The sequence below is a fragment of the Hyperolius riggenbachi genome, chromosome 9, assembly GCF_040937935.1.
Source record: "Hyperolius riggenbachi isolate aHypRig1 chromosome 9, aHypRig1.pri, whole genome shotgun sequence".
In the NCBI taxonomy this organism is placed as follows: Eukaryota; Metazoa; Chordata; class Amphibia; order Anura; family Hyperoliidae; genus Hyperolius; species Hyperolius riggenbachi.
The window spans coordinates 279,520,425-279,546,394 of record NC_090654.1 but is presented as its reverse complement, the minus strand read 5'-3'; the positions used below and the strand labels follow the sequence as shown (position 1 = coordinate 279,546,394).

The window sequence follows — 25,970 nt, the reverse complement described above, 5'->3', positions numbered from 1 at the left end:
AATTGAACACTCCATATGTTCGCGAATAGACATGAAGAAGCATTTATCGCCATGAACTATTCGATGGGCGAACAGTTCAGGCCATCTCCTTCGCCCTGTCCAGCTCTTGTCCCACCGCTGACCCCTTTGATGTTCACATTGCCCTTTGCACTGCTATAGTTGTATCTATGTATATATTACATATTTGTTGTAGTCATTGCATTGTGATGTTTTTTTTCTGTGGCAGTTTGTTTGGCATAATGCTCTTTTGGTTATTTCACTTCTCTCTGCTGAGCTCATTTCACTATTGCACCTATTTCTGTCAGGTTCTTAAAGTGAACCTCCAGACTAAAAACCTACTCAGCAGCACTGAAAAGGCTTGGTGTTTCTTTAAAAGTTTCACAGCATCAGAACTTTGTTTTTTTTACCCAAGCCTAATTTTTAGCTGCACAGAACCTAAGCTCCACCCCATCCAATAAATCTGCCCGGTCATTTTTTTCCCTGATGCTGTGCAAAGCATGATGAGATTTCTGATGTTGTTGTTCTCGTTGCTTAGCCTGCTAGCAGGCGCTGGATCGGCGGTGCATGCCCTGGATTGCGCACCCGTGGCCGGAAGCAATCTGCATGGTGTCATGTGCATGCGCAGAGCGCTCCCGACCGCAGGCGCACGAACAAGGACACATACAGCCGGGCCAGTGCCTGCACACTACTGATGGACCCAGAGGTTACTACACAGGGACTGTTCCCTACACAGAGAGTTAAATGCGTGCATTAAGCACCAAGTGAACACCTGACATAACTGGCTAAGCAAATTTGGCCTAATTGGCTATTCATGAGGCAATGCTCATGCAAATATGCATTCGCTTTCGCATGCCGACTTATGCAGGGTCAAAAACCAATGCCGCAAAGCGGTTGCCCTGCGGGAATTAGTTCATGCTTCAATAACACTATCCAGGAGCGCCACGGGGAGGCTTCCCAATGCCTCAATTCTCTGTGTAGTGACAGGGACTGTTCCCCAGCACAGTTGGCAGTTGAACTGAGCAACTGCCATTCATTTTTTGCATTTATAAATAAATATAAAAATAGTGAATCCCCCACGAGCAGATGAACTACTAGACCAAAACTTGTCAGATCTGTTAGATTTTTACTTCCTACTGTATGCATCAGGAACAGAGGAGAAAAATAATTCAAAGTGCATTTTAATCCGAAAGAAATGTACTTCTTAAGGTGCTCATTAAAGAGACTCTGTAACAACAAAAACCTCCCCTGGGGGGTACTCACCTCGGGTGGGGGAAGCCTCCGGATCCTAATGAGGCTTCCCACGCCGTCCTCTGTCCCACGGGGGTCTCGCTGCAGCCCTCCGAACAGCCGGCGACAGAGCCGACTGTAGCTTCAATATTTACCTTTGCTGGCTCCAGCGGGGGCGCTGTGGCTGCTTTCTGCACGGAAATAGACGGAAATACCCGATCTCCGTCGGGTCCGCTCTACTGTGCAGGCGCCGGAAACTTGCGCCTGCGCAGTAGAGCAGACCCGACAGCGATCGGGTATTTCCGCCTACTTCGGAGCCGACAGCCGTCAGAGCGCCTGCGCAGGAGCCAGGAAGGTAAATATTACGTCACCGCTGCACGGAGGGCTGCAGCGAGACCCCTGACGGATGGAGGACGGCGTGGGAAGCCTCATTAGGATCCGGAGGCTTCCCCCACCCGAGGTGAGTACCCCCCAGGGGACGTTTTGTCGTTACAGTTCCTCTTTAACGATACAATTTTGAGCTTTGTATGCCCTTTTTGTGATCAAAACTAAGCGGAAGATAATTCTCGATTGTTCCCATAATTTCGCTGATTAGGGCAATTTCTCTCTCTTCAGATAAGATCGTAATAAGATTGTAAAATCCAAACATTCGGATCGACAGAATTTTCAGTTCCAATCGACCAAACAATTGTATCACATCGATTTTCACCATTGTGCTGATTTCTGTACAATTCGATTGTGATAATTGCATCGAAAGATTGCATCTCCATGCAACATGTAGTTGTTCTTCTAGCTTACCTTTTTATTGCTTTGTAGCAGAGAATAACCACTATAAAGAGGACTACGGCTGCTAGGACGATAAGGAGGAAATGCCACCATGTTTCTTCTACACAGCATGCTGGAATCTTGACTGCAAAGGCAAAAAGTAACATGTTAATAAGAGGGTTCCATAAACCTCAAGCTCCTAAATATTCTTGCTATGGAATTATGTAGCACCATCCAGGGCCAGTTCTCTCATGAAGCAAGGTGAAACACTTGCATCAGGTGCAGAGATTACAGTGGCGGCATGTTTGTACTGTGTTTACACTAACAGCATGCAGTCAGAGTAGGAGGAGAAGCAAGAACAGAGCGAGGTGAAGAGGTCATCATTGGGGAAAAGCAGCTTGTTGTGCTGTGTGAGGAGTCTGACAGTGAGTGAGGAGGGGGGAGGCAGGAGAGCAGCAGTGGGGAAAAGCAGCTTGTTGTGCTGTGTGAGGAGTCTGACAGTGAGTGAGGAGGGGGGAGGCAGGAGAGCAGCAGTGGGGAAAAGCAGCTTGTTGTGCTGTGTGAGGAGTCTGACAGTGAGTGAGGAGGGGGGAGGCAGGAGAGCAGCAGTGGGGAAAAGCAGCTTGTTGTGCTGTGTGAGGAGTCTGACAGTGAGGGAGGAAGGGGGAGGCTGGAGAGCAGCAGTGCTTCATTTAAATTGCACAGCAGAAGGGAGGAGCTGGCACTGCTGTCCTGACTGAGGAGGAATGGAGTGACTGAGGGCGAGCAGTTTGTTTAACACACACTCACAGCCAGCCAGTGTGCTATTGTCATGCATGTCATGTGAGAACATTTAATGAAACAGAGTAAATTGTCGGGTGCGGTGCGATCATTCCAAATCGGGGGAAGGGGGGGGGGGCGGCACACCCTTACAAGTTTGCCTCGGGCAGCTAAAAGTCTAGAACTGGCCCTGGCACCATCGTCTTCCCTAGAGCTGTATACTAGGGTGGAATTCTGTATTAATGCGACAGTAACTAATACCGATAGCAGTCTAGGAAACAAAACACAGCAATAACAAGAGGAAAACCCTACTCTGGCAACGACCCCTCACACCCTGGCCACCGCTTCTTCAGTCAGCTACCATCAGGCCGCAGGTATGTCAGCCAGAACCTCAAGACATAAGAACTCCTTTTTCCCCTCTGCTGTCAAACTCTTGAACTCCCTCCATGCCCTCTCACCTCCAGCGCTCTCCCCCCTCGCATCCTTCCCTCACCTAAGGTTGCGATATGGCTAGATTGTCCAGGGGAAAGCTGTTTTTTTTTTTTTTTTTTTTTTTTTTAGTAATCTTTAATTGTAAATGTAAGTTTTTAATTTTTTGAAATTTCACTGTGCTTTGTTGCACTATCACTGTGCCTTGTTGTACTGTTGCACTATGGTTGTTGTTATATTGTTGCACTATTATGTACTATTGTTGTTCTGTATTGTACTGTTACTGTGCCTAATCGTTCTAATACTGTACTATTCCTACTGTCCACTGTGCCTTATTGTACCATTCGACCTCTATAATGAGCCACGCAATGTGTCAAGCCCAATTCCGTGCACAACCCAGTCGTGCTTAGCCAATAAAATGTTTCTGACATGATGGTGGAAGACACATAAGCCCTGGGCACACGCATAAGAAAAGTCGCCAGCAAGAGATCGCTACCCGATCCCTTGGGTGACAGTAGAGGGCTAACACTGTACAGACACGTCACCTGCATACAGGCTAGCGATGTGTTTTGTTGCCATGCGGGGGCGGAGGAACGACAGTGTGGCGCGTAAGTTACGTCATGTGGTGATGAGGTGAGTGGAGAGAACAATGTCCTTGGGCAGTGATTGGCCACTGCGCCTGCGTGGCCTTGGCCATGTGCGCCCTCTATCACACTCCAGTCGACGTCCTGTGCATGCGCACTACGAGAAAATCTCATACTGCACAGGACGGCGATGGGAACGTGTTTGAGGACGCATGGGGCAGTGGCCACCGACTGTGGCCAGTCGGCAAAAACTAAACTGGCTCGGGAGGCCGGAGGATCAGTTTGCCCCGCTGTGGGCACAGGCCGGCTGCAGGGGGCTTGTAGAAGCCACAGGTAAGTTAAACTTTTTTTTTCCATCAGTTAAGGATCCTTTTAAAGTGGTACTATATAAAAAAAAATCCTCTTATGATAGGTACACACGTTACTTTTTTCCGTTCGATAGATGCGGTCGATTGTTAAATTCCGTCATATCTGCTATTCAGTGATGACCGTAATCAGCTCATGACGATTACGCAAAAATTTCACGTAAATTTCTGCATTTACGCTTACCGTATACGTAATTACGATTAGTAAATGTTATAGATTTTGTATAGTGATTCGTAATTTTGCCAAAAATTTGAGTAATTTTTGCGTCATTTTGTGCCAACTTTGGCAGTGAATAGCAAAGATCCCATACATGGCAGTGACACCAAGTGTGGTGGGTATTAGTCAAAAAAAGAATTTTCCAAAAAAGACCATGTTGTTTTTGAGAAAATCTATTTTAAAAATGCAAAAAAGAATGTTGTTTTTTTTAAAATGACTGTTTAAAAACCATTTTTCGTTGCATATTTAACCACCCTGGCGTTCTATTAAGATCGCCAGGGCGGCTGCATGAGGGTTTTTTTTAAATAAAAAAAAAACTATTTCATGCAGCCAAATGAGAGCCCACTAGATGGCGCTCCGGAGGCGTTCTTCTGATCGCCTCCGGCGGCCAAAAGTAACACGGAAGGCCGCAATGAGCAGCCTTCCGTGTTTGGCTTCTCCTGTCGCCATGGCGACGAGCGGAGTGACGTCATGGACGTCAGCCGACGTCCTGACGTCAGCCGCCTCCGATCCAGCCCTTAGCGCTGGCCGGAACTATTTGTTCCGGCTGCGCAGGGCTCAGGCGGCTGGGGGGACCCTCTTTTGCCGCTGCTCGCGGCGGCGATCGGGCAGCACACGCGGCTGGCAAAGTGCCGGCTGCGTGTGCTGCTCTTTATTTGATCAAAATCGGCCCAGCAGGGCCTGAGCGGCACCCTCTGGCGGTAATGGACGAGCTGAGCTCGTCCATACCGCTAAGGTGGTTAAAATCAATTTTCTAAAAAACTACAATGTCTTTTTGAAAATGTCTTCTTTTTTTTTTTTACTTGTATCCAATATTCTCCTTAACATATGTAGCAATTTTGGTAGCAATAGCAGGTATGAGGGCTTTGCTTTTAACCACTAAATTCAGCATAAAATTTCGCATTTAATTGCCTGAAGGGCCAAATTTTTCTTGCAGCTGGGGGAGTGTGCCGTCCCCAGCCTGGCAGGCCCAGCAGGGTATGCAGAGTGGGTGGCAGGGGGCTTTTATAGTAAGTTGTCCGGACGACTGGATAGGCTTCTTCTTCCTCCACCGCTGCGGTGATGAAATCCCGACATGTCTTGGTTCCGATCACATCATATGACGTGATTGGGATCCAGGAGACTGTGTCAACGTTACACCCCACCTAGTGGTGGAAGAGGGTTGATGGAAGAGTCTCTACCATTACCCCTCTTCCACCACTGGGTGGTGGCTGTAATGCTGACACAATCTCCTGAATCCCGATCACACGTCATATCATGTGATCAGATGTGATCGGGACCCAGAAGACCTGCTGGGAATTCAGAGCCGCCGGTGGAAGAGAAGAAGCCGTCTGGAGGTAAGTATAAAACGCTCCCTGCCACACTCTCTGCACTAGACAGTCAAACGCGATTTGCCTAAAGAGGTTTAGAATGCACTAGATTCATTTGGAGTTGGTAATGGATTAAAGTAATTGCCTCATTTCGAGAACTGCAACCTGATTGGATGTTCTAGATAACCAACGGTTGCTCCATTTTTGCTCGTTTTCTCTGCGTCTGTGTTAGTAAATGACCCCCAACCTCTCGGTTTTATTTGACCGGTTGTGGCTGACAGCTTTTTCCTTGCAGCTACTCGTGTTTTGCTGCATCTGGAGTGGCGTGTCGGGCGCGATGGTATCACAGGTCTGCTCAGATAAGGAATTTCCTGCAGTGATGAAGTGACCTTCGTGACATCGCCAGATTTATGACACCGCGGAGAGAGGCAGCTTTACGGAAGATATTGATCTGCTGTTCCGGGCAAAGACAAATTTCATTATGAATTCCCTTGCAGAGAATACCTTCTGCGGAACCTAATCTAATTATTATAAATCAAGCATCTGAAACAGTGATGGGGGACACGCAGCAAGGGCTGGGCCGGGAGAGAACCATAAGGAATAAACACATGTAGGGAGCTGGAATATATGCTATTGGAGGAGGTGCTGCACATACCCGGCATCCTGGGGATCAGATGCTGCAGGCCAGCAGGGAGGAGATACTATGGGGGGAGGTGCAGCACATACCCGGCATCCTGGGGATCAGATGCTGCGGGCCAGCAGGGAGGAGATACTATGGGGGGAGGTGCAACACATACCCGGCATCCTGGGGATCAGATGCTGCGGGCCAGCAGGGAGGAGATGTTATGGGAGGAGGTGCAGCACATATCTGGCATCCTGGGGATCAGATGCTGCGGGCCAGCAGAGAGGAGATGCTATGGGAGGAGGTGCAGCACATACCCGGCATCCTGGGGATCAGATGCTGCAGGCCAGCAGGGAGGAGATACTATGGGGGGAGGTGCAGCACATACCCGGCATCCTGGGGATCAGAGGCTGCGGGCCAGCAGGGAGGAGATGCTATGGGAGGAGGTGCAGCACATACCCGGCATCCTGGGGATCAGATGCTGCGGGCTAGCAGGGAGGAGATGCTATGGGAGGAGGTGCAGCACATACCCGGCATCCTGGGGATCAGATGCTGTGGGCCAGCAGGGAGGAGATGCTATGGAAGGAGGTGCAGTACATACCCGGCATCCTGGGGATCAGATGCTGCGGGCCAGCAGAGAGGAGATACTATGGGGGGAGGTGCAGCACATATCCGGCATCCTGGGGATCAGATGCTGCGGGCCAGCAGGGCGGAGATGCTATGGGAGGAGGTGCAGCACATATCCGGCATCCTGGGGATCAGATGCTGCGGGCCAGCAGGGAGGAGATGCTATGGGAGGAGGTGCAGCACATACCCGGCATCCTGGGGATCAGATGCTGCGGGCCAGCAGGGAGGAGATGCTATGGGAGGAGGTGCAGCACATACCCGGCATCCTGGGGATCAGATGCTGCGGGCCAGCAGGGAGGAGATGCTATGGGAGGAGGTGCAGCACATACCCGGCATCCTGGGGATCAGATGCTGCGGGCCAGCAGAGAGGAGATACTATGGGGGGAGGTGCAGCACATATCCGGCATCCTGGGGATCAGATGCTGCGGGCCAGCAGGGAGGAGATGCTATGGGAGGAGGTGCAGCACATACCCGGCATCCTGGGGATCAGGTGCTGCGGGCTAGCAGGGAGGAGATGCTATGGGAGGAGGTGCAGCACATACCCGGCATCCTGGGGATCAGATGCTGCAGGCCAGCAGGGAGGAGATGCTCTCTTGGAGGAAGCAGAGGTAAGTAAGTGTAGTACCAGTGCCTGCAATGCACTGCCTGATGTGTCTCTCCTCTCTGGACTAGCTTTGCACACACACATCGGGGCGGAAGTCTAGAAATGGCACTGGTTGTAGCGTATTGCTTGTTGTTTTTTTTAGTGACTATGGTCCCATTTGCCCTGAGATCATTGACAAGTCCCCCCCCCCCCCCCGTGTATTTCTGGGCTGCTTCATCACCGTTCTCGTGATCATTGCAACTCCACAAAGCGAGATCTTGCATGGAACCCCCAGACTGAGGGAGACTGACAACTATTTTATGTTTCCTCCATTTGCGAATTATAACGCCAACTGTTGCTACTGTCTCACCAAGCTGCTTGCTGATAGCCCGATCCAGCCTAGTACATGTTTACAGTCTTGTCCCTGACATCCATGGCTCTGACTTGAGCGTGATGCTGGGGGATTTTGTGTATTGATGTGGTGAGGGAGTTTGTTTTTGTTTTCTGAGTCACACATTGTTATTTGTTCCTGACGAAGCCCATATGGGTAAAACATGTTGAGCAATGTTGTAGCACTGCATATATGTACACATCCCATCTTTGTTCACCCCATGCTTATCACCTGAATGCCTAGGTGGGGTTTTCTGGATACGTGTATCCGGCATCAGGCAATACCCGCCGCCGGGGATCTTGCTGTATACTTATAAGAATCCTTAGCCCTTTCACAGCCCAAAGGCCTAGGCAGTCTCACTTAGATACCCTGTCTGGGATCCACACTGTAAGTCTGAAGGAGTGCGAGCACTACCATCCATAGGGGCAACCTAAGCAATTGTCCCAGGTTCCCAAGCTGACTGCAGGGCTCCATAGGTCATCCCCAACTTAACTATGATCCCTGGGGCTCCCTCAGAGTCTACGGCAAAGTAGCGTCTCATCTGTCAGGCGCGATCTTCTGTCAGTCTGTTGCTCTGTACACTACTGTCTATGTAATAACATACAACGGGTTATGGAAGAGAGAAGCCCCAGCGAGGATGAAGACAGGAGTGCATGGAGCAACAGGCACCTACACAGTTGTTCCGCCCCTCGAAATCACCGTCCCTGTCCACTGTGATAGGCTGTTAGGTGATGAGGCTGGAAGACGTGGCACCCTGTGATAGGTTGGCTATACAGCCAGCAAGAGAAGGAAAAACAGACTTTGATTTTAAACCCCTGATATCAATACGAACGGTCAAAATAATTGGGTCTGGATTTATGACCCTGGGGGCTGTTTTGAGGGACGGCAGGTGATGCCGGAAGCCGTACCCACCCTGTACACGGTTTAAAAGGAGAAGCAGAAGCACAGGAAAGGTTAGCTAGTCAATATAGCCATGAGGCTATGACATTTTTTCGATTGATGATGCACTTTATCGTACAGCACTAAGCACTTATGAACCTTTATATGTACCCCTGATGAAGCTCCTATTTTTATGGGGCGAAACATGTTGGATTATGGTGGGATGTTGCTGGTAGTCTGGGTAGGAGTGGGAATCCTCAATGCCAGATTTGAATTGAACTTGAAGGGATTACAGACCTTTAGTCTCCCCTACCCTCCAGAATGCTAATATAGCAATTGTCAGATCAGGTCTATCCTTTTTATTAAAAATAATATTAAAAGTTAAGTTTTACCTCTTCTTTAGACAGTATAAAATTGTGTTATTTGTTAAAAATCAGGTTTGAGCCAAATTAAATATACTACGGTTTGTGTCAGGCTGGTTTCTAGTGATGAGCGTAATGACCTAATTACGAATATGCGAAATTTCGCACAATTCGTGAAATTACGATTATGGCCGTAATCGAAATTTCACAAATTTCATGAAATCACGTAAAATTTTGCGGTTATTGGGAAATTTCGTAAAGACAATTATTTTTTGTTATTATGATCGTTTACGTATCACAAACAAATCAGAATTTCGGAAATGTGTCCGTTCTCGAAATTGTGTTCCAGTCCAAAGCCTCCGGATACACTTAAAGCGACAACACGTGCAGGGACCTCTGCATTATCAGATATTGTAAGGCCCAAAACCAAGCATCTCAGCATGCATGACCACTAAGTGCACCTTGACAAAGAGCACCTGTCTTAGAAGTGGCTGTAGATAGAGCCTCCTGATACATTTAAAGCAACAGCATGTGCACAGGGGCCTTTGCATTATCAGTAATTGCAATCAATGAGTTTAGTCATTACCTAAATGTGCATAATTACTATTAGAAACGAAATTACGTCCAATTTTGTCACTAAAATAACTTTGTTTCTATGGAAAAAACGAAATTACGAAATCTCACATTAAACACAAATTTGCGCTGAAACAAGAAAGTATGAAACCGATATTTCGCTTACGGAATTCCGAATTACGGTTTGTATGGCAATTACAAAATTACGAATTCATGTCATAGCAGCAAAATTTGCGTCCGTAATTAAGGAAACACGAAATTACGTAAACTTCGGCTCAACACTAGCAGGGGCCTTTGCATTATCAGTAATTGCAATCAATGAGTTTAGCCATTAACTAAATGTGCATAATTACTATTAGAAACTAAATTACGTCCTTTTTCGTAACTAAAATAACTTTGTTTCTATAGAAAACATGAAATTACGAAATTTCATGTTAAACACGAATTGGCGCCAAAACACGAGATTATGAAACCAAAATTTTGCTTATGGAATTCCGAATTACGGTTTGTATGGCAATTATGAAATTACGAATTTGTGTCATAGTGGCACAATTCGTGTCCGTAATTACGGAAACACGAAATTACGAACATTTCGGCTCAACACTACCGGTTTCACACTAGTAACCAGCATTTTGGTTGAGGTGCAACGCTAAGAAAAAGGCTTTGTAATTGCTTGCGGCAATGCGCGGTAATGAACCCTCATTTTTTCCTGGCAGGAATTCAAATCTAATGTGAGGCTTTCTAGCATTCACTCCCTGTGGCAGAAATACAAATTGCACGGAAGTGTATTGAAAAAATACGCTTCCACGCATGTGTACTAGAGATACAATACAATAATACAATACAATAACATTTCTATAGCGCTTTTCTCCCATAGGACTCAAAGCGCTTAGGCTCTCTCAGATTCAGTAATTGGTAGTAGGATGAAGTATTCACACAACAAAAGTTATATTTCTGCAAATGCCACACTGAACAGGTGGGTTTTCAGTCTGGATTTAAACATGTCCAGGGATGGAGCTGTCCTGATCTGTTGAGGTAAGGAGTTCCAAAACATAGGAGCAGCATGACAGAAGGCTCTGGGACCAAACGTTTCCAAGTGGACTCTGGGTATGACTAGATTATTAGAACCTGTTGATCTGAGAATGCGGGGATTGCTACATAGATGCAACATATCTTTCATGTATCCAGGGCCTAGATTATTCAGGGATTTAAATGTCAGTAGGCCGATGTTGAATAGGACCCTCCATTCTATAGGTAGCCAGTGAAGGGAGTGCAGGACTGGCGTTATGCGGCAGTGACGGGGTTGGTTGGTTAGCAGTCTGGCAGCAGTATTCTGTATCAGCTGTAGGCGGTACAAGACCTTTTTTGGAAGGCCAGTGTAGAGAGCATTGCAGTAGTCCAGTCGGGATGTGATGAAGGCGTGGACTAAGGTTGGCAGATCTTCTGGGGGTATGAAGTGCTTGATTTTTGCAATGTTCTTCAGGTGAAAATAGGATGATTTCACCACAGCAGAGATTTGGGTTCTGAAGTTTAAATACCAATCAATTAGAACTCCCAGGCTACGCACATGATCAGAGCTGCGTAGATCCGTGCCTCCTATTCCCAGTGGTGAAGACTGCAAGTTAAGTTGTTTTGTTATCATGCTCTGCCCTCCAATCAGAAGGACTTCAGTTTTGTCTGAATTTAGTTTCAGCCAGTTGTCATTCATCCATTTCTGTAGTTCACGTAAGCAGGCATTTATAGTTAGAGTTGGGTCTGTCACACCAGGCTTGAAGGAAAGATATAGTTGGGTGTCGTCTGCATAGCAGTGGTATGTCAGGCCATGTTTTTGAATTAGTTTTCTCAGCGGTAACATGTAAATAGTGAAAAGCAGGGGAGAGAGGATTGAGCCCTGGGGCACCCCATACTTAAGTGATACAGGGGTGGACAGGAAGGGCCCCATAGACACTTTGTGGGTTCTGCCACTCAAGAAGGATTGGAACCACTGAAGAACTATGCCATCAATGCCGCAGTATTCCTGTAGCCTGTTTATCAAGATGTCATGGTCAACTGTATCAAAGGCTGCAGAAAGGTCTAGCAGTATGAGGATCGAGCACTCTCCTCTGTCTCTTGCCATGAGCAGGTGGTTGCATATTTGGATGAGGGCAGTTTCAGTGCTGTGGTGTTTCCTGAAGCCAGACTGGAATGGGTCATAACTGTTGTTTTGTAGGATTTTGGCTTCTAGCTGGAGGTAGACAGCTTTTTCAATTAGCTTGCCCAGAAAGGGGAGGTTAGAGACAGGTCTGTAGCTGGTCATTGCATCTGGGTCCAGGGAGGGTTTTTTGAGGAGAGGCCTGATGATTGCTTCCTTCAGTAAAGCAGGAAATATCCCTGATTTTAAGGAACAGTTAATAATTTTTAGGAATACCGGTACGAACAGGTCGGGGCAGTTCAACATAAACTGTGTTGGGCCAGGATCCAGGTCACAGGTAGTTAGGCGGACGTGAAGGAGGATGCTTGATGTGACTTCTTCATCAATTTCTTTGAAGTTTGACCAAGGTGTTACATTGTCTCTGCTAATGGTCTTCGGCGCTATATTAGGCTCAGGTGCTCTAAGTTGGATGGCGGACCTTATAGCGGAGACTTTGTCTGTGAAGAAATGGGCAAATTGGTCACAGAGGTCCTTTGAAGACTCGATATTAAGTTTTTGACATGCCGGTGTGGCAGATTTTTTCCACTGTGCGGAACAGTTGGGCTGGTTTGTTAACTGCATTTGCAATCTCTTGTGATAGAAAGGATTATTTTTTTCCCGTGATTACCTTTTGGTAGCTCTTCAAGTGGAGGATTAAGGCATGTTTGTCTTCTGGGGACTGAGATTTGCGCCACAGTCTCTCAAGTTTTCGGCCTTGTCTTTTCAGCTCTTTTATAGCGTTATCAAACCACTGTGCATGATGATGTGGAGTAAGATATTTGGTGCGCAAAGGAGCAATTGTCTCTAAGGTGAAGGACACACATTTGTTGTATTTAAACACCAGAGTATCACGGTCCAAGCTGGAGTCAGTCAATTCATCAAAGCTAAGGTTATCTCGGATATGTTGAGGTGTTAGCCCTTTTAAGCGGCGATATTTTATTTGATTCTTGACCTAGTGTTTGACAGCTGGTATTGAGAGGGAGAAGTGGATAGTGTGATGGTCTGACCAGGAACAGGATTAATTTCCACATTGGCTATTGACAGCCCAGTATGGAATATAAGGTCCAGAGTGTGACCTTTCCTGTGAGTAGCAGAGCTGATTGATTGGAGGAAGCCCAGTTCATGTAAGGCACGAGGTAGCTCTTTTCCAAATTGTGAAGAGGAGTCGTCCACCCATGTATTGAAATCTCCAAGAACAATCCATCTGGGGTGATCCAGTGTTAGGTTGCATAGGAGGTCTACAAGTTCCTTAAGGAAGTCTGAGTATTTTTCTGGTGGGCGGTAGATCAGCAATATGTTAGTGTTTTTCTCAGCTGAAAGTTGCACCCCCAAGCATTCAAACGAGTTGGTAGGACCTACAGTAAGTGGTCTGATTTTCAAAGCTGATCTAAAGCAAAGTGCAACCCCTCCTCCCCTGCGTTCTTTCCTGTTGCAGTATATCACGGAATAGTTTGTTGGCACGGCGGTCTCCAGGGTGGGGCCAACTGGTTCAGAAAGCCAGGTTTCAGTCAGGCAGGCCAGATCAGAAGACTCTATTAGATCATGTATGATTGCTGTTTTGTTGTTTATCGATCTGACGTTACAGAGGACAGCCTTGATGGGGCTACCCTGGAAGCTAGGGTCTGAGATTGATGACTCCAGGACAGAACAGTCTCCAGATGTGTGGCGTTCATCTCTGCTGGATTGTGCTGGAGCTATTAGGGTTGTTGGCTGGGTGTACTCTGTAGATTTTGTCACAGAGTTATTTTGGTTCTGCGGTGAAGAACGTCTTTTCCCACGTCCTCTCGATCCTCTCTTTGTCTTTCTGAGGATTCCAACAGACTTAAGTAGAATTATTGTGGATTTGTCAATTGGATAAATATTTCTTGGTTGGTATACAGCTAAAAATCTCTCTGCTGAGTATTGATGTTTACACATTAGGATGGACAAGAGACAGCTCAGGGCTCCTGCCGAGAAAGGCCCTATTTAGAGTCAAGGTGTGAACTTTCTCAGCTGTGGCTGGTATCCTGCAGAGATCAAAGGGCCTGTATAGACTGAATTGTCCTTACACAGAGATGTATGGATGGACAGCATGGATTTGAAAACACAGTCCTTTGTTTAGGAATTTGAAGATATAATGTATAATATATGTAGAAAAATATAGTCTATTGAGCATAGATGCTGTAGATAATCGATGAAAGTTACTCACAGGATGGGAGAGGGCGGGCACAAAGAGGCAGAAAGTCTTTAAGGTCTCAGGTCAATTCCAAGGAAGGTGTGCAGTGTTCAGCCGTGGGTGATACCAAGGAAGATGCAATACAGCTTAAATCTTTGCCATCCCAAGTAATCCAGGTGTTCTGAAAGGTTATAGGTGTTGCTTGAGAAGTGCTACATTAGAATCCACTGAAATTTCATAGTTACATAGTTACATAGTTACATAGTTACATAGTTATTTTGGTTGAAAAAAGACATACGTCCATCGAGTCCAGTCTTTCCATTAAGAGGTTTAAGGTAGCAGAAATGAGAAGTAATGTCTGGAGCAGCCTTAGAGAGCAGCAGCACCAGTCTGGGCGCGCTCAGAGATGTCGCAAACAAAGAATTTTCCATTCGCAAACGGCCACTGTGAACTTCTGCAAATGTTTGCGAACAGGCAAATCTGGCAAACCTCCATAGACTTCAATGGGCAGGTGAATTTTAAAACCTACAAAGACTGTTTCTGGCCACAAAAGTGATGGAAAAGTTGTTTCAAGGGGTTTAACAGCTGGACAGGGGCATGCCAGCGGGGGATCCATGCCAAAAGTCCCACCAAAAATTAAGGAGTTGATGCAAAGTCGGGTTTTAATTCCTAAAGGGCAGAAATCACATAATGCAATGGGTGTCAGTGGGCTGTGAAGTGTCACACGCAGAGAAATACAATAGTACTATCAGAATGCAGTGAAATAATAATGCACTGGAATGGTTCTGTGCCTGCAACTTAACGGGGCAACAGCAGTTGTGTGCTCACAGCTCTGGGTGTCAGTGGGCTGTGGAGTGTCACACACAACAAAAACACAGAAGACCGATGTGCTAGCCCTCAAAAGGGCTGTTTGGAGTGCTTTCACAGCAAGTGAGGAACAAGAACACAGGCCTAGCTAATGCTTTCCCTACCTATCTGCAGCAAGTCAGTGAGGGTCCGTAGCTGTAGCGCAGCGGAATGCGGAGGGCCCGGGCATGATGGGGTAGCCGTCTCCCCGGCAGTGTAGGGGTTAGCGTGGGTTGGGGGCGGTGCAGGCTAGGAGGCAGCGCAGCGGAGAGGAGGGGGCGGGTGTTGGTGGTGAGGGGAGTGACAGTCTTTCCCGGGCAAGGCGGCGGAAGTAGCGGGGCGGGCACTTCCGGTTTGAGCAGCAATGGAAGAAGCTGCTTGCCGGACGCCCGCTGCTCCCGTGGACATGGAGGGACTAGAGCTACTGGTTGCCCGGATCCGGGCAGAGGCAGGATCGAGGGGCCCCTCATGGGTCACGGTGCAATTGGCGGCCATGGGAGCAGGCACCTCAGCGGAGGCTGTTGCTGATAGCGCGCCGGCGGCGGCGGCAGAGCCCAGCGCTTCCCCAGCAGAAGCAGGTGAGCAGAGAGGAGAGGAGAGGAGACAGTCCAGGCCTCCGGAGAGGCTAAGCCCAGACCCCCATGCAGGAGCGCGGCGTCGCTCAGGGAGCCCCATTAGGGACCCTCCGCCCCCCCCAGCAAAGCGCACTCAGAAAACACGGGGGTCCGGCGGGAGGAATCCCAGCCAACACCAGGATTCGTCAGGGCCATCCAGCGCGGCCAGTTCCTCCCACCAGCAGGCAGCAAGAGGGGATGCGGCCATTAGTCCCCGCGCGGCGCGGCAGACTAAACGGGCCCAGCACAAGGATGGCCATCACACGGGTGCCGCCCCTCCTTCCGCGGCGGCAGCCCACCGGACTCAGGGCGGGAACAGGAGCTCCGCAGCCAGGGGCAAGTCGAAGGGGTCCGCCAAGAAGAAGCGCAAGCAAGTCAGCGGTTCGCAGCAACAGCAGACGCGACAAGAACAGCACAGCAGGAGCCTTGCACAGGGGGACGGCTCTGCTTCCGAGGTCGATTCTGCAGCAGAAGAGGATGACAGCACAGCGGGTGGATCCGGCATGACGGCTGGCAGGGACTTGCGTCCGGGGCAGCCAGGTGAGACCAATTTAGCCGCAGTAAATGCCTTAGCCACATTATTGTTGGGGATTTGTGGGGGTCGTCAGGGGGGGGCTGGGGGCGTGTCAGTAGCGCCAGGGCCGCAGCCAGGGCAGGCGCAGCCTTCACCTTCCACGGCGCTAGTAGTGCCGCCAATCGGGTCACCTTTGTCACCGGTGGGAGCTTGGGCGCCCGCACCCCCAGTAGTGGCGTCACATGCGGGGTTAGTACCCTTGGGGGCTCCCTTACCCCTGGCAGCAGTTGCAGGCACGCAAGGGGTGGTTCAGGTGGCGCAGCCTGTTATGCCGGGATTGTATAGTGTGCAGTCGGAGGTGGCGGTGCAGACGGAGGGGGCAGGGTGCGATTCTACTGGGTCTAGTGGGGGGGGGGCCAGGTGCGTTTAGCAGATGCATCGCACGCGGAGCTTTACATTTGTTTTAATGGCCTTCTTGGTTCCCATCTGAAGCAAGAAGTGAAGGAACGGATCTGGAAGGGCGAGTATATCGAGATATTTTCGCTCCTTCAGCTGGAAAAGTTTAATCTAGATAAGGGTAAGCCGGATGAGAAAAAGAGGGAGGAGGAACGGCGTTATAGACTGATTCCCCGCACATTCCAGAATTGGTTTCAGGCCTTTTCAATCATGGCTAGCGTGATTGGGGAAAAACAGCCCGAGCATTGCTCGGCGTTGTTTGGTTATATGGACTCGATCGGGGAGGCTCACCGGTCGTACGGTGGGAACGCTTGGCTGCGGTACGACGAGCAGTTCAGGCAGGAGAAGGCGGTAAGGCCCGTGATCCGCTGGGATCACAAGGATATTACCTTGTGGATGCGGCTGATGATCCCGGCCAGAACCACTCAGTCCTTTCCCGCGGTTGCCGGCGGGTCGGCCCCTACTGGCCAACCGGCTAACCGAGGAAAGGGCATCTGCTGGCAGTACAACGACGGATCCTGTCGTTTTGGTCAGTCCTGCCGCTTTAAGCATGAGTGCTCTAATTGCGGAGGCTCGCATGCGGCTTCCAGGTGCTATAAGCAGCGAAAGGCAAGGTCTGGGGATTCTGCACGTAAGAGGGACGACGCCGGGGAAGGGGGTAGAGATGGCGCGCTTCCTAAACAGGTATCCTGAGCGGGAGGTGGCCGAATTCTTGAGGGCGGGTTTTGAGGAGGGTTTCCGGATCAAAAGTAGTTGTTTGTTGCGGTCGGAGCCCCCCTTTCGGAACTTGAAGTCTGCCTATGAGTTCCCAGAGGTCGTAGATACGAAGATTGCGAAGGAAGTGGCGGCGGGTCGTTTGGCTGGTCCGTTCACTTCTCGCCCCTTAGCTGATTTAATTGTGTCCCCGTTGGGTGTGGTTCCCAAAAAAGAACCGGGGTCTTTTCGGTTAATACATCATTTGTCGTTTCCTCGTGGTTCGTCGGTTAACGATGGTTTGTTATGCGATGATACGTCAGTGGTGTACACTTCATTCGACGCGGCTCTATGCTGGGTCAGGCGCTTGGGTCAAGGGTCGTGGTTGGCAAAAACCGATATTGAATCGGCTTTTCGGCTGCTGCCCGTTCATCCTTCCAGTTTTCGTTTGTTGGGTTGTTTTTGGAAAGGTGAGTATTTCGTAGACCGGTGCCTACCCATGGGGTGCTCAATTTCCTGCGCGTATTTTGAACGGTTTAGCACGTTTTTGGAGTGGGTCGTAAAGGATATGTCGAGCGTGCCATCAGTTATGCATTATCTCGACGATTTTTTGTTTATGGGAGCAGCAGGTTCCCCTGATTGTGCCTATGCGCTGGCTACCATGCGGCACGTTTGTGAACGCTTCGGGGTCCCACTCGCGGAGGAAAAGACGGAGGGCCCGGTCACGTCGCTAAAATTCTTAGGCATCACCATAGACACTGTTGCTATGGAATGCAGTTTGCCGACCGACAAGGTGGAGAACCTAAGGGAGACCATTTTGGCCGCGATTCATTGCAAGAAAATAACTTTGCGGGAGATGCAGTCTATGCTAGGTAAGTTGAATTTCGCCTGCAGAATAATGCCCATGGGGCGGATCTTCTGCAGGCGCCTGGCTATGGCTACTGCTGGGATAGCGGCGCCACACCACCGGATTCGGTTAACGGCGGATCTCAAGTCGGACCTGCAGGTGTGGTTGATTTTCTTGTCAGACTTCAATTGTAAGTCCCTGTGGATGCAGGAAACGGTGAGTAACTCGGATTTAGAGCTTTTCACGGATGCGTCGGGCGCCCATGGTTTTGGTGCTTTTTTCGCGGGTCAATGGTGTGCGGTTCCTTGGGACAGGTCCTGGGTGGAGGCGGGTTATACTTCCAATCTGGTGTTGTTGGAGCTTTTTCCCATAGTGGTGGCGGTTCAGATTTGGGGACAGCAGCTGGCCAATAGGCAAGTCAAGATCAATTGCGACAACATGGGAGTGGTATTGGCGATCAACAGGTGTTCGGCATCCTCTCCCCCGGTGATAAGTCTGATGCGGCAATTGGTCTTGGACTGTTTACGTTTTAATATTTATTTGTTTGCGGTACATCTGCCAGGGGTTGATAACGTGGTCGCTGACGCACTTTCTCGATTTCAGTGGGACAGATTCCGGGCGGCGGTTCCCACGGCGGAAGAGCGTGGGGTTCCTTGCCCGTCCACGGCGTGGAGGATTCCTTTCGAGCGGTATCCTTCATGATTGGGAGATCCTTGTCCGAGTCGTCGGCAGCAGCGTACACGTTGGTATGGAACGCGTGGGATGCTTTGCTGATACAAGTGGGCGGCTGTGCTTCAGACGAGCAGCGGCTGTGTTTGCTATTATATTTCCTGGGTACTAATTTCGTGGAAGGCATTTCGGTGTCGGCAGTGCTCAAAAAGTTAGCTGCTCTGGCCTTTTGGTTTAAAGTTAGGGGGTTCTCGGACGTGACTAAAGATTTTCGGGTAAGACAGGCGCTAAAGGGGTACCGGGTGGGAGCCATTCGCAGGGAAGCAAGACGCCCGGTGACGTTTGATTTGTTGGGCAGACTGGCGGAGGCGCTGCCAGGCTTGTGTTCTTCAAGCTATGAGTGCGGACTTTTTCAGACCGCATTTGTGCTAGCCTTTTTTGGGGCATTTAGAATCGGGGAATTAGTGAGTAGGAATAAGTCAGGAGTGGGAGGCATCCTCGCGGAACATGTCACCGTCCTCGCGGATTCGGTGGTCATTTATTTACCGCGCTCAAAGACCGACCAACGGGGCAAGGGCCGGTCCATTACTCTCTTCCAGATCGGTGGACCTTTATGCCCTCTTCTAAACGTACAGAGCTTGATGATGGCCCGCCCTGCTCAATCGCTAGTGTTTCTGGTCCATTCGGATGGCACAGCTATGTCACGCTTTCAGTTTGTTGCGATATTTAGAAAATGCTTGGCTCACCTCGGCCTCCCTTTCCTGGAGTTTGCCTCCCACTCTTTTCGCATTGGGGCGGCCACTGAGGCGTCACGGTGGGGATTGAGCGAGGGGGTCATAAAGCAGATAGGGCGTTGGGAGTCAGCTCGGTACAGGACATATATCAGACCCCATTTAGTGTAGAAGGGGGGGGGGGGTTATCTTGGAGTATCCGGGCAAAAAAATGCTGTCAGTTTTTTGTTTCTTTTGTTGCAGGTCCGCAGGTTGTGGTCTGGATCGTAGGGCACTCCTACGTCAGCAGGGGGGCGAGAAGGGCCGATGTTAGGCCTGAGGGCCGGCAGCTCGGCTTTCCCAGGGATCAGGTACGTATCCGGTGGATAGGTTTCCCTGGGATGGTGTGGCCCAGCCTTTTGCCGGAGCTGCACACTTTGGCACGTATAGATAGGCCCCCCGATATCCTGGTGTTGCATGTAGGGGGGAACGATCTGGCCGCTAGGTCCACCAGGGTGGTCATCAAGGAGGTCAAGTTTGACTTCTTGAGGATCCGGTCTCTGTTCCCGGAGACCATTGTGGTGTGGTCAGACATTGTGGCCCTGGGTTACTGGAGGTTGGCCAATTCTGTCCCGAAAGTTAACAAGGCTAGAATTAAGTTAAACAAAGAGGTTGCGAGGTTCTTCATAAGGAACGGAGGGTTGGCCATACGGCATTTCGAGTTGGAGGAGGAGATTGAACTGTTCTTAAAGAAAGACGGGGTGCATCTTAATGACATTGGGATGGACTTATGGGCCCTGGGCATCGAAGATGGGATTCAGCGAGCTCTGAGGTTGGGGGCCTCAAGGGCATAAGGGGTCACGCCCTTGTCGTGGTGGAGGGGTAAAAAGGGGCTCCGGAGGTTAGTGCCTTGGGAAGGAGATTTGTCGTGGGACGAATCCGCTGGTTTGAAAAAGGGAAGCAAGAGAGAGACGACTTTGGGGCATGCAGCTGTCCCCGAGCCGAGCTACGCGGCTGGGGGCCGGTACAAGGCTGCATGTCACACGGGTGTTTTTGGAGTACGAGTTTCGGTGCCTCCGGACCCTTTTACCCCAGTTCTTGATGAAGATCGTTTTAGTTACGTTATGGTTTCTATTTTTGTTTGGAACATTGTTAATTGGCTGAATAAAGAAGGGGCTGCTATGGCCTTAAATTAATCCAATGCCAGGTAGTCCGTGTCTATTATTTTAGGAGGTTTTAAGTTGAGGGGGAATGTGGGGTCTCTGGGGGGTAAGGGGAAGTAGGCTTTACCATTATCAAGTGAGGGTCCGTAGCTGTAGCGCAGCGGAATGCGGAGGGCCCGGGCATGATGGGGTAGCCGTCTCCCAGGCAGTGTAGGGGTTAGCGTGGGTTGGGGGCGGTGCAGGCTAGGAGGCAGCGCAGCGGAGAGGAGGGGGCGGGTGTTGGTGGTGAGGGGAGTGACAGTCTTTCCCGGGCAAGGCGGCGGAAGTAGCGGGGCGGGCACTTCCGGTTTGAGCAGCAATGGAAGAAGCTCCCTCCCTCCCTTTATGTTTTCTGTTGTGTGTCTTGCTCTTGTTTGTCATTGCAGCCGGAGGGGTAAAAAGGGGCTCCGGAGGTTAGTGCCTTGGGAAGGAGATTTGTCGTGGGACGAATCCGCTGGTTTGAAAAAGGGAAGCAAGAGAGAGACGACTTTGGGGCATGCAGCTGTCCCCGAGCCGAGCTACGCGGCTGGGGGCCGGTACAAGGCTGCATGTCACACGGGTGTTTTTGGAGTACGAGTTTCGGTGCCTCCGGACCCTTTTACCCCAGTTCTTGATGGAGATCGTTTTAGTTACGTTATGGTTTCTATTTTTGTTTGGAACATTGTTAATTGGCTGAATAAAGAAGGGGCTGCTATGGCCTTAAATTAATCCAATGCCAGGTAGTCCGTGTCTATTATTTTAGGAGGTTTTAAGTTGAGGGGGAATGTGGGGTCTCTGGGGGGTAAGGGGAAGTAGGCTCTACCATTATCATGACCCCGCTCTCACTAAAAGTCAGCAGCCAGCAGAGAATGAATCCAATATGTCCACCGCAACTGCTTTTTGATAAGGGGATGGGGGGTCCAGGAAGGGGTGCTAGCTGATTGGCTGCCACGTGTCTGCTGACTGAGGTAAGGGATCAAAGTTTATAGGGGGCGAATCGAACACGCCAAATGTTGGCCGCAAATGCGAACATCCGATGTTCGCAGAATACTGCTCGCCAGCGAACAGTTCGGGCCATCTCTAATGTGCACTTCAAAAGAACGCTAAACAGTTTAAATAAAATATCTGCGGCGCCATTGACTTACATGACCTCTGGTCGCCGCATGTCACCCAGATGCTTGCCCATAACGCGATGTTGTATCAGATTGGATGCTCCCGGCGCATCACATCGATTCGCACCACATCCGATCTGAAATGTCCCATAAACGTTCATTGCTTTAGCGTCACCCTGTGGTGAGAAAGGGTAACGCAATGCAATTAAAACGTCCCAGTGTGAAAGGGGCCTCAAATGAAATCAAATTAAATATACTACTAGAGGGATTTTCCATAAAAACAATTGTAAATAGAACTAAAACGACCATAAATAGAATCGTGTTTACTTCTATTTACGATCGATTTTTTAATCCAACATGACAGTTTTGTGAAACCGATTTGCGAGATACTCGTGGACCGCTCGCAACTTTGACGAAAATCTCACTAAACTGCCAGTGATCATTTCGCTACAATTTGCATTAAAAAAAGGGTATAAAAATGGTAGGGTCCACATTGCTTGCACTACAGATCTCATTTAAAAATCGTAAACCTATTTCCCCCTCTCACATTCTCATATTAACTTTTCCACAAGGTTATTTGTTGTGTTCAGACTCTTCCCAGCACTCTGGTAGTCGGGCCTGGCTGCCCGGTGTACACAGCAGATAAAAGATCCAATATTCCTCTACAGCGAGGAACAGAAGCAGCCTGGGGCCGCGAGATAGCGTCTTTATCCTTAATTACACCTCTATCGTAAAGGTGATCGCTTATTGCCTTATGGTTGTTATCTCCACTTTATAATCTGTGGCTGCATCACACATATTACAGAAAGAAGCTGCTGTTCTTGCTCTTGGAAGATTTAGGCTAGCCGCAGTCCGTCAGTGAAGCGGCAGCGCTGCATGTTGGTGAAGGAAACTACAACGATGGAATTCTCATGCGGCTACCTATTGAAGGGCTTGTTGTGAATGGCCATTTAAGTGCAAGAAGTTTGCAGGTACCACTACCTCTCCCTCATCATGCAAAGCCTGCATGGACCTTGCCTACCTCCAGGTAGGTCCACCCATGATGCCAAGTGACGCGACTTCCTGAGGTGGCAGACGTCTGGGGGCAGCACCAGGCAAAAACAGGAAGTGAAGAGATTGCCTGGCCAACCTATACTGGGGGGCAACTGTACCTGGCTAACTTACACTGGGGGTAACTGTACCTAGCTACCAATACTGGGGGCACCTCTACCTGGCTACCTACCTATACTGATGGTGATTTTGGGGAGGCTCACTGCAGCTATAACATACGGTGCAAATTGTGAAGTGCTGTGCAATCAATCCAATTGGGGGAAGCGCATCCTCACAAGTTTGCCTTGGGCAGCAAAAAGTTAGAACTGGCCCTGCCTACCTCAGCTCCGGTAACAGTCCTGTCCTAAAACACCTCTAGAGGCTCAACTCCAAAAAGGCCTAAGGCCCGGGCAGCGTGTCATCAATTTGCCTGAGAACCTGCGCAACCCAACTTGCACCTGTCCTCATCTCTCTATTCAACAAATCTCTGGCAGAGGGCAAAGTACCCTCTTGCCTTAAAAAATCCTCAATCATTCCGGTCCCCAAAAAGCCAGGCATTAGTGATCTTAACCACTAAAGACTGGTCCTCTCCCACCTGAAGCACTTTACTGACTCCCTCCTGGATCCACTTCAATTTCCATACAGGGCATACAGGTCCATTGAGGATGCCATCAACATCAGTCTGGTAGTCAATCCTATGTCAGGATCCTTTTCCTAGACTTCAGTTCTGCCTTCAATACCATCTGCCCAAACATCCTATATGACAATTTGGTCTCAACCTCACTCTGTGCACTTGGATTAAAGACTTCCTCACCAATAGGATGCAACTAGTCAAGCTTTGCAGCTGCTCCTCCCAGGAAACAACCATGAATACATGTGTCACGCAAGGTGCATACTGCACCAATCCTGTTTTCCCTGTACACAAACAGCTGCACCTCATCTGCTGACTCGGTCAAGGTCACCAAAATTGCAGATGACCCCGCCATTCTCTGCCTCATTGGTAGAGATGGAGAACGCATACTGGAATGAGATTGAACGCATCTGCAAGTGATGCAAGGACAACCAGCTAGTACTCAATGCAGCAAAAACTGTTGAATTGATAGTGGACTTCAGAAGGTGCCCTCCTACACTCAACCTAGCCTCCATCAAAAGGCACTGACATCTCCAGGGTGTTGAATGTTCAGTTCCTAGGTGATACCATCATCGATGATTTGAAGTGGGGAGAGAACATCTCCAAAGTCCAGAAGAAGGCTCAGCAAGGGTTGGGATGCCGCGGGAACTGATGACAAGCTTCTACACTGCCACCATCAAGTCTATCCTCTGCACCTCCACCATCGTCTGGTATGCAGGCGCTACTGCAAGTGACAAGCTCAAACTCCAGAGAGTGATCAACGATGCGGAGGAGATCATCGGGTTACCCTTACTGCTTCTGGACCTCTAACTCACCTTCAGACTGAGGTCCAGGGTCAAAAGGACACTAAATGACCCCACCCACCCCGGCAGTCGCTACTGCAACCATCTCCCATCGGGCCGCTGCTAAAGAAAAGACCCCACTAAAACCTCTAGGCACAAGAACACCTTCTTCCCCCCAAGGTCTCCTCCTGCTGAACTCGAGCCCCTAGTCATGAATTGCTTTCAAAGGTATGTTTGTAATATTTTCTTTTGTAATTCTGGTTGAGTCTAACATGCCTGTTACTGTACTACAGTTTCCCATGCGTGTGTACCCCCCCTCCAAAAATAAAGTCTGGGTGTGACATCCTTCGTACTCTGCAAATAAAGCTGACTCTGATTGAGGGTGTGTCAGTTTAAATAGCTTCTTGTCATTTTTGATTGGTCCTGTTCTGTGCTTCTCTCAATTTGCCTGAAGTAAGCAAGCAAATCCTGAATTATTTATAGCTCATTGTCATTGACCATGAAAAAAAGTGTGCTCAGTCTACCCTCCTCCTCCTCCCCCACCTGCAAGGGTGACAACCAGTATGACTTTGGAAAAGGGAGTTTTGGGCATTGGGTGAGGCGGATATTAATATTACATTTATATAGCGCCAACAGCGCTATACAGAGTATATTGACTTGTCACATAACTGTCCCTCAGAGGAGCACACTATCTAATCCCTACCTTTCCTCTATGTATGTATTGTATTCTAGGGCCAATTTAGGGGGAAGCCAATTACAGCTTCTCTGTATGTTTTGGGGATGTGGGAGGAAACCAGAGTGCCCACTGCCCAGAGGAGACCCACATAGACATGGGCAGAACATACAAACTCCGTGCAGATAGTGTTCTGGCTAGGAGTCAAACCGGGGACCCGGCACTGCAAGGCGAGGGCGCTAACCACTACGCCACCGTGCTGCCCTGATATACCCTGACCTGACATCCCGTTTTACCTGGGACACGTCCCAGGTTCAGGGAACCCTGTCCCAGGCTGCAATGTGTCCCAGGTTATGTCCCGCTTTTGGCCACCGGGTGTCCCAGCCGTGGGACTCTGTGGCCGCATGAGGTAATGTTTGCCTCATTTACCATTTGCGGAGTCAGAGTAATAGTTTTCTGCTGCATTTCATTTGTCAGAGGTTGCTGTAGTTATTATTTGATGGTCATAGAGATTGCATTTGCTACTTTGGGGTTATTGTTGCAGCATTTGGCATTTTAGGGGCTCATGATCACAATCTAATCCCGGCCATAGTCAAAGTGTACTGTCCCGCCATATCATTATTATGTATTTATGTAGCACTTGCATCTTCTGCAGCACAGTACATAGTCATGTCATGGACTGACATCCATGATGCAAATCTCCCATTTCACCACATTATTGTGGGTACACTGCTTTGTTATGTGTTTGGGGGACATTGCCTTATTACCTTATTAGGGTCACTTTGCCTATCTGTGTTTTGAGAGGAAACTCTGGCCCACTGCCTCAGAGTTACATTACAATTCGCTCCGCCCATACCATATCATGGACAAGCCCATTTTCCCTCCATGGTCATGGACACGCCCATTTTTCAGATCAACCCCCATCCCCTTCAGGTGGTTGAGCCACGAAAAATCTGGTCACTGACTGTACCTGACAGTAAAGTATTGGTAATACTGCTGATATTCTACTTTATGCACTAGTGTCCAATGCTCTCTACCTATTAGTAGCTTAACCACACAGCTCATGAAGTTGCCTTGTAACCCCTCAGCAAATTGTTGTAAAAACTCAGCAAAACTAAGCAGGCGAGATCCTATTTTTACCGCAGCACAAACTAGTCTGGGTGGTTCTATCCATCAGACGAGTAATTGGAGGGAA

At 49.1% G+C, this 25,970-nt stretch overlaps 1 protein-coding gene across 2 annotated transcripts in view; it reads right to left on the bottom strand.

Moving 5' to 3' along the window:
• The window catches only part of PRIMA1 (proline rich membrane anchor 1), a 142,080-nt gene that overhangs the window by 23,715 nt on the left and 92,395 nt on the right, over positions 1-25,970 (bottom strand). For both annotated transcript variants that reach the window (XM_068252326.1, XM_068252327.1), the window contains exon 4: positions 2,026-2,137. In XM_068252326.1, the coding sequence (XP_068108427.1) occupies positions 2,026-2,137 (112 nt within the window). The remainder of the gene's footprint in view (positions 1-2,025; positions 2,138-25,970) is intronic.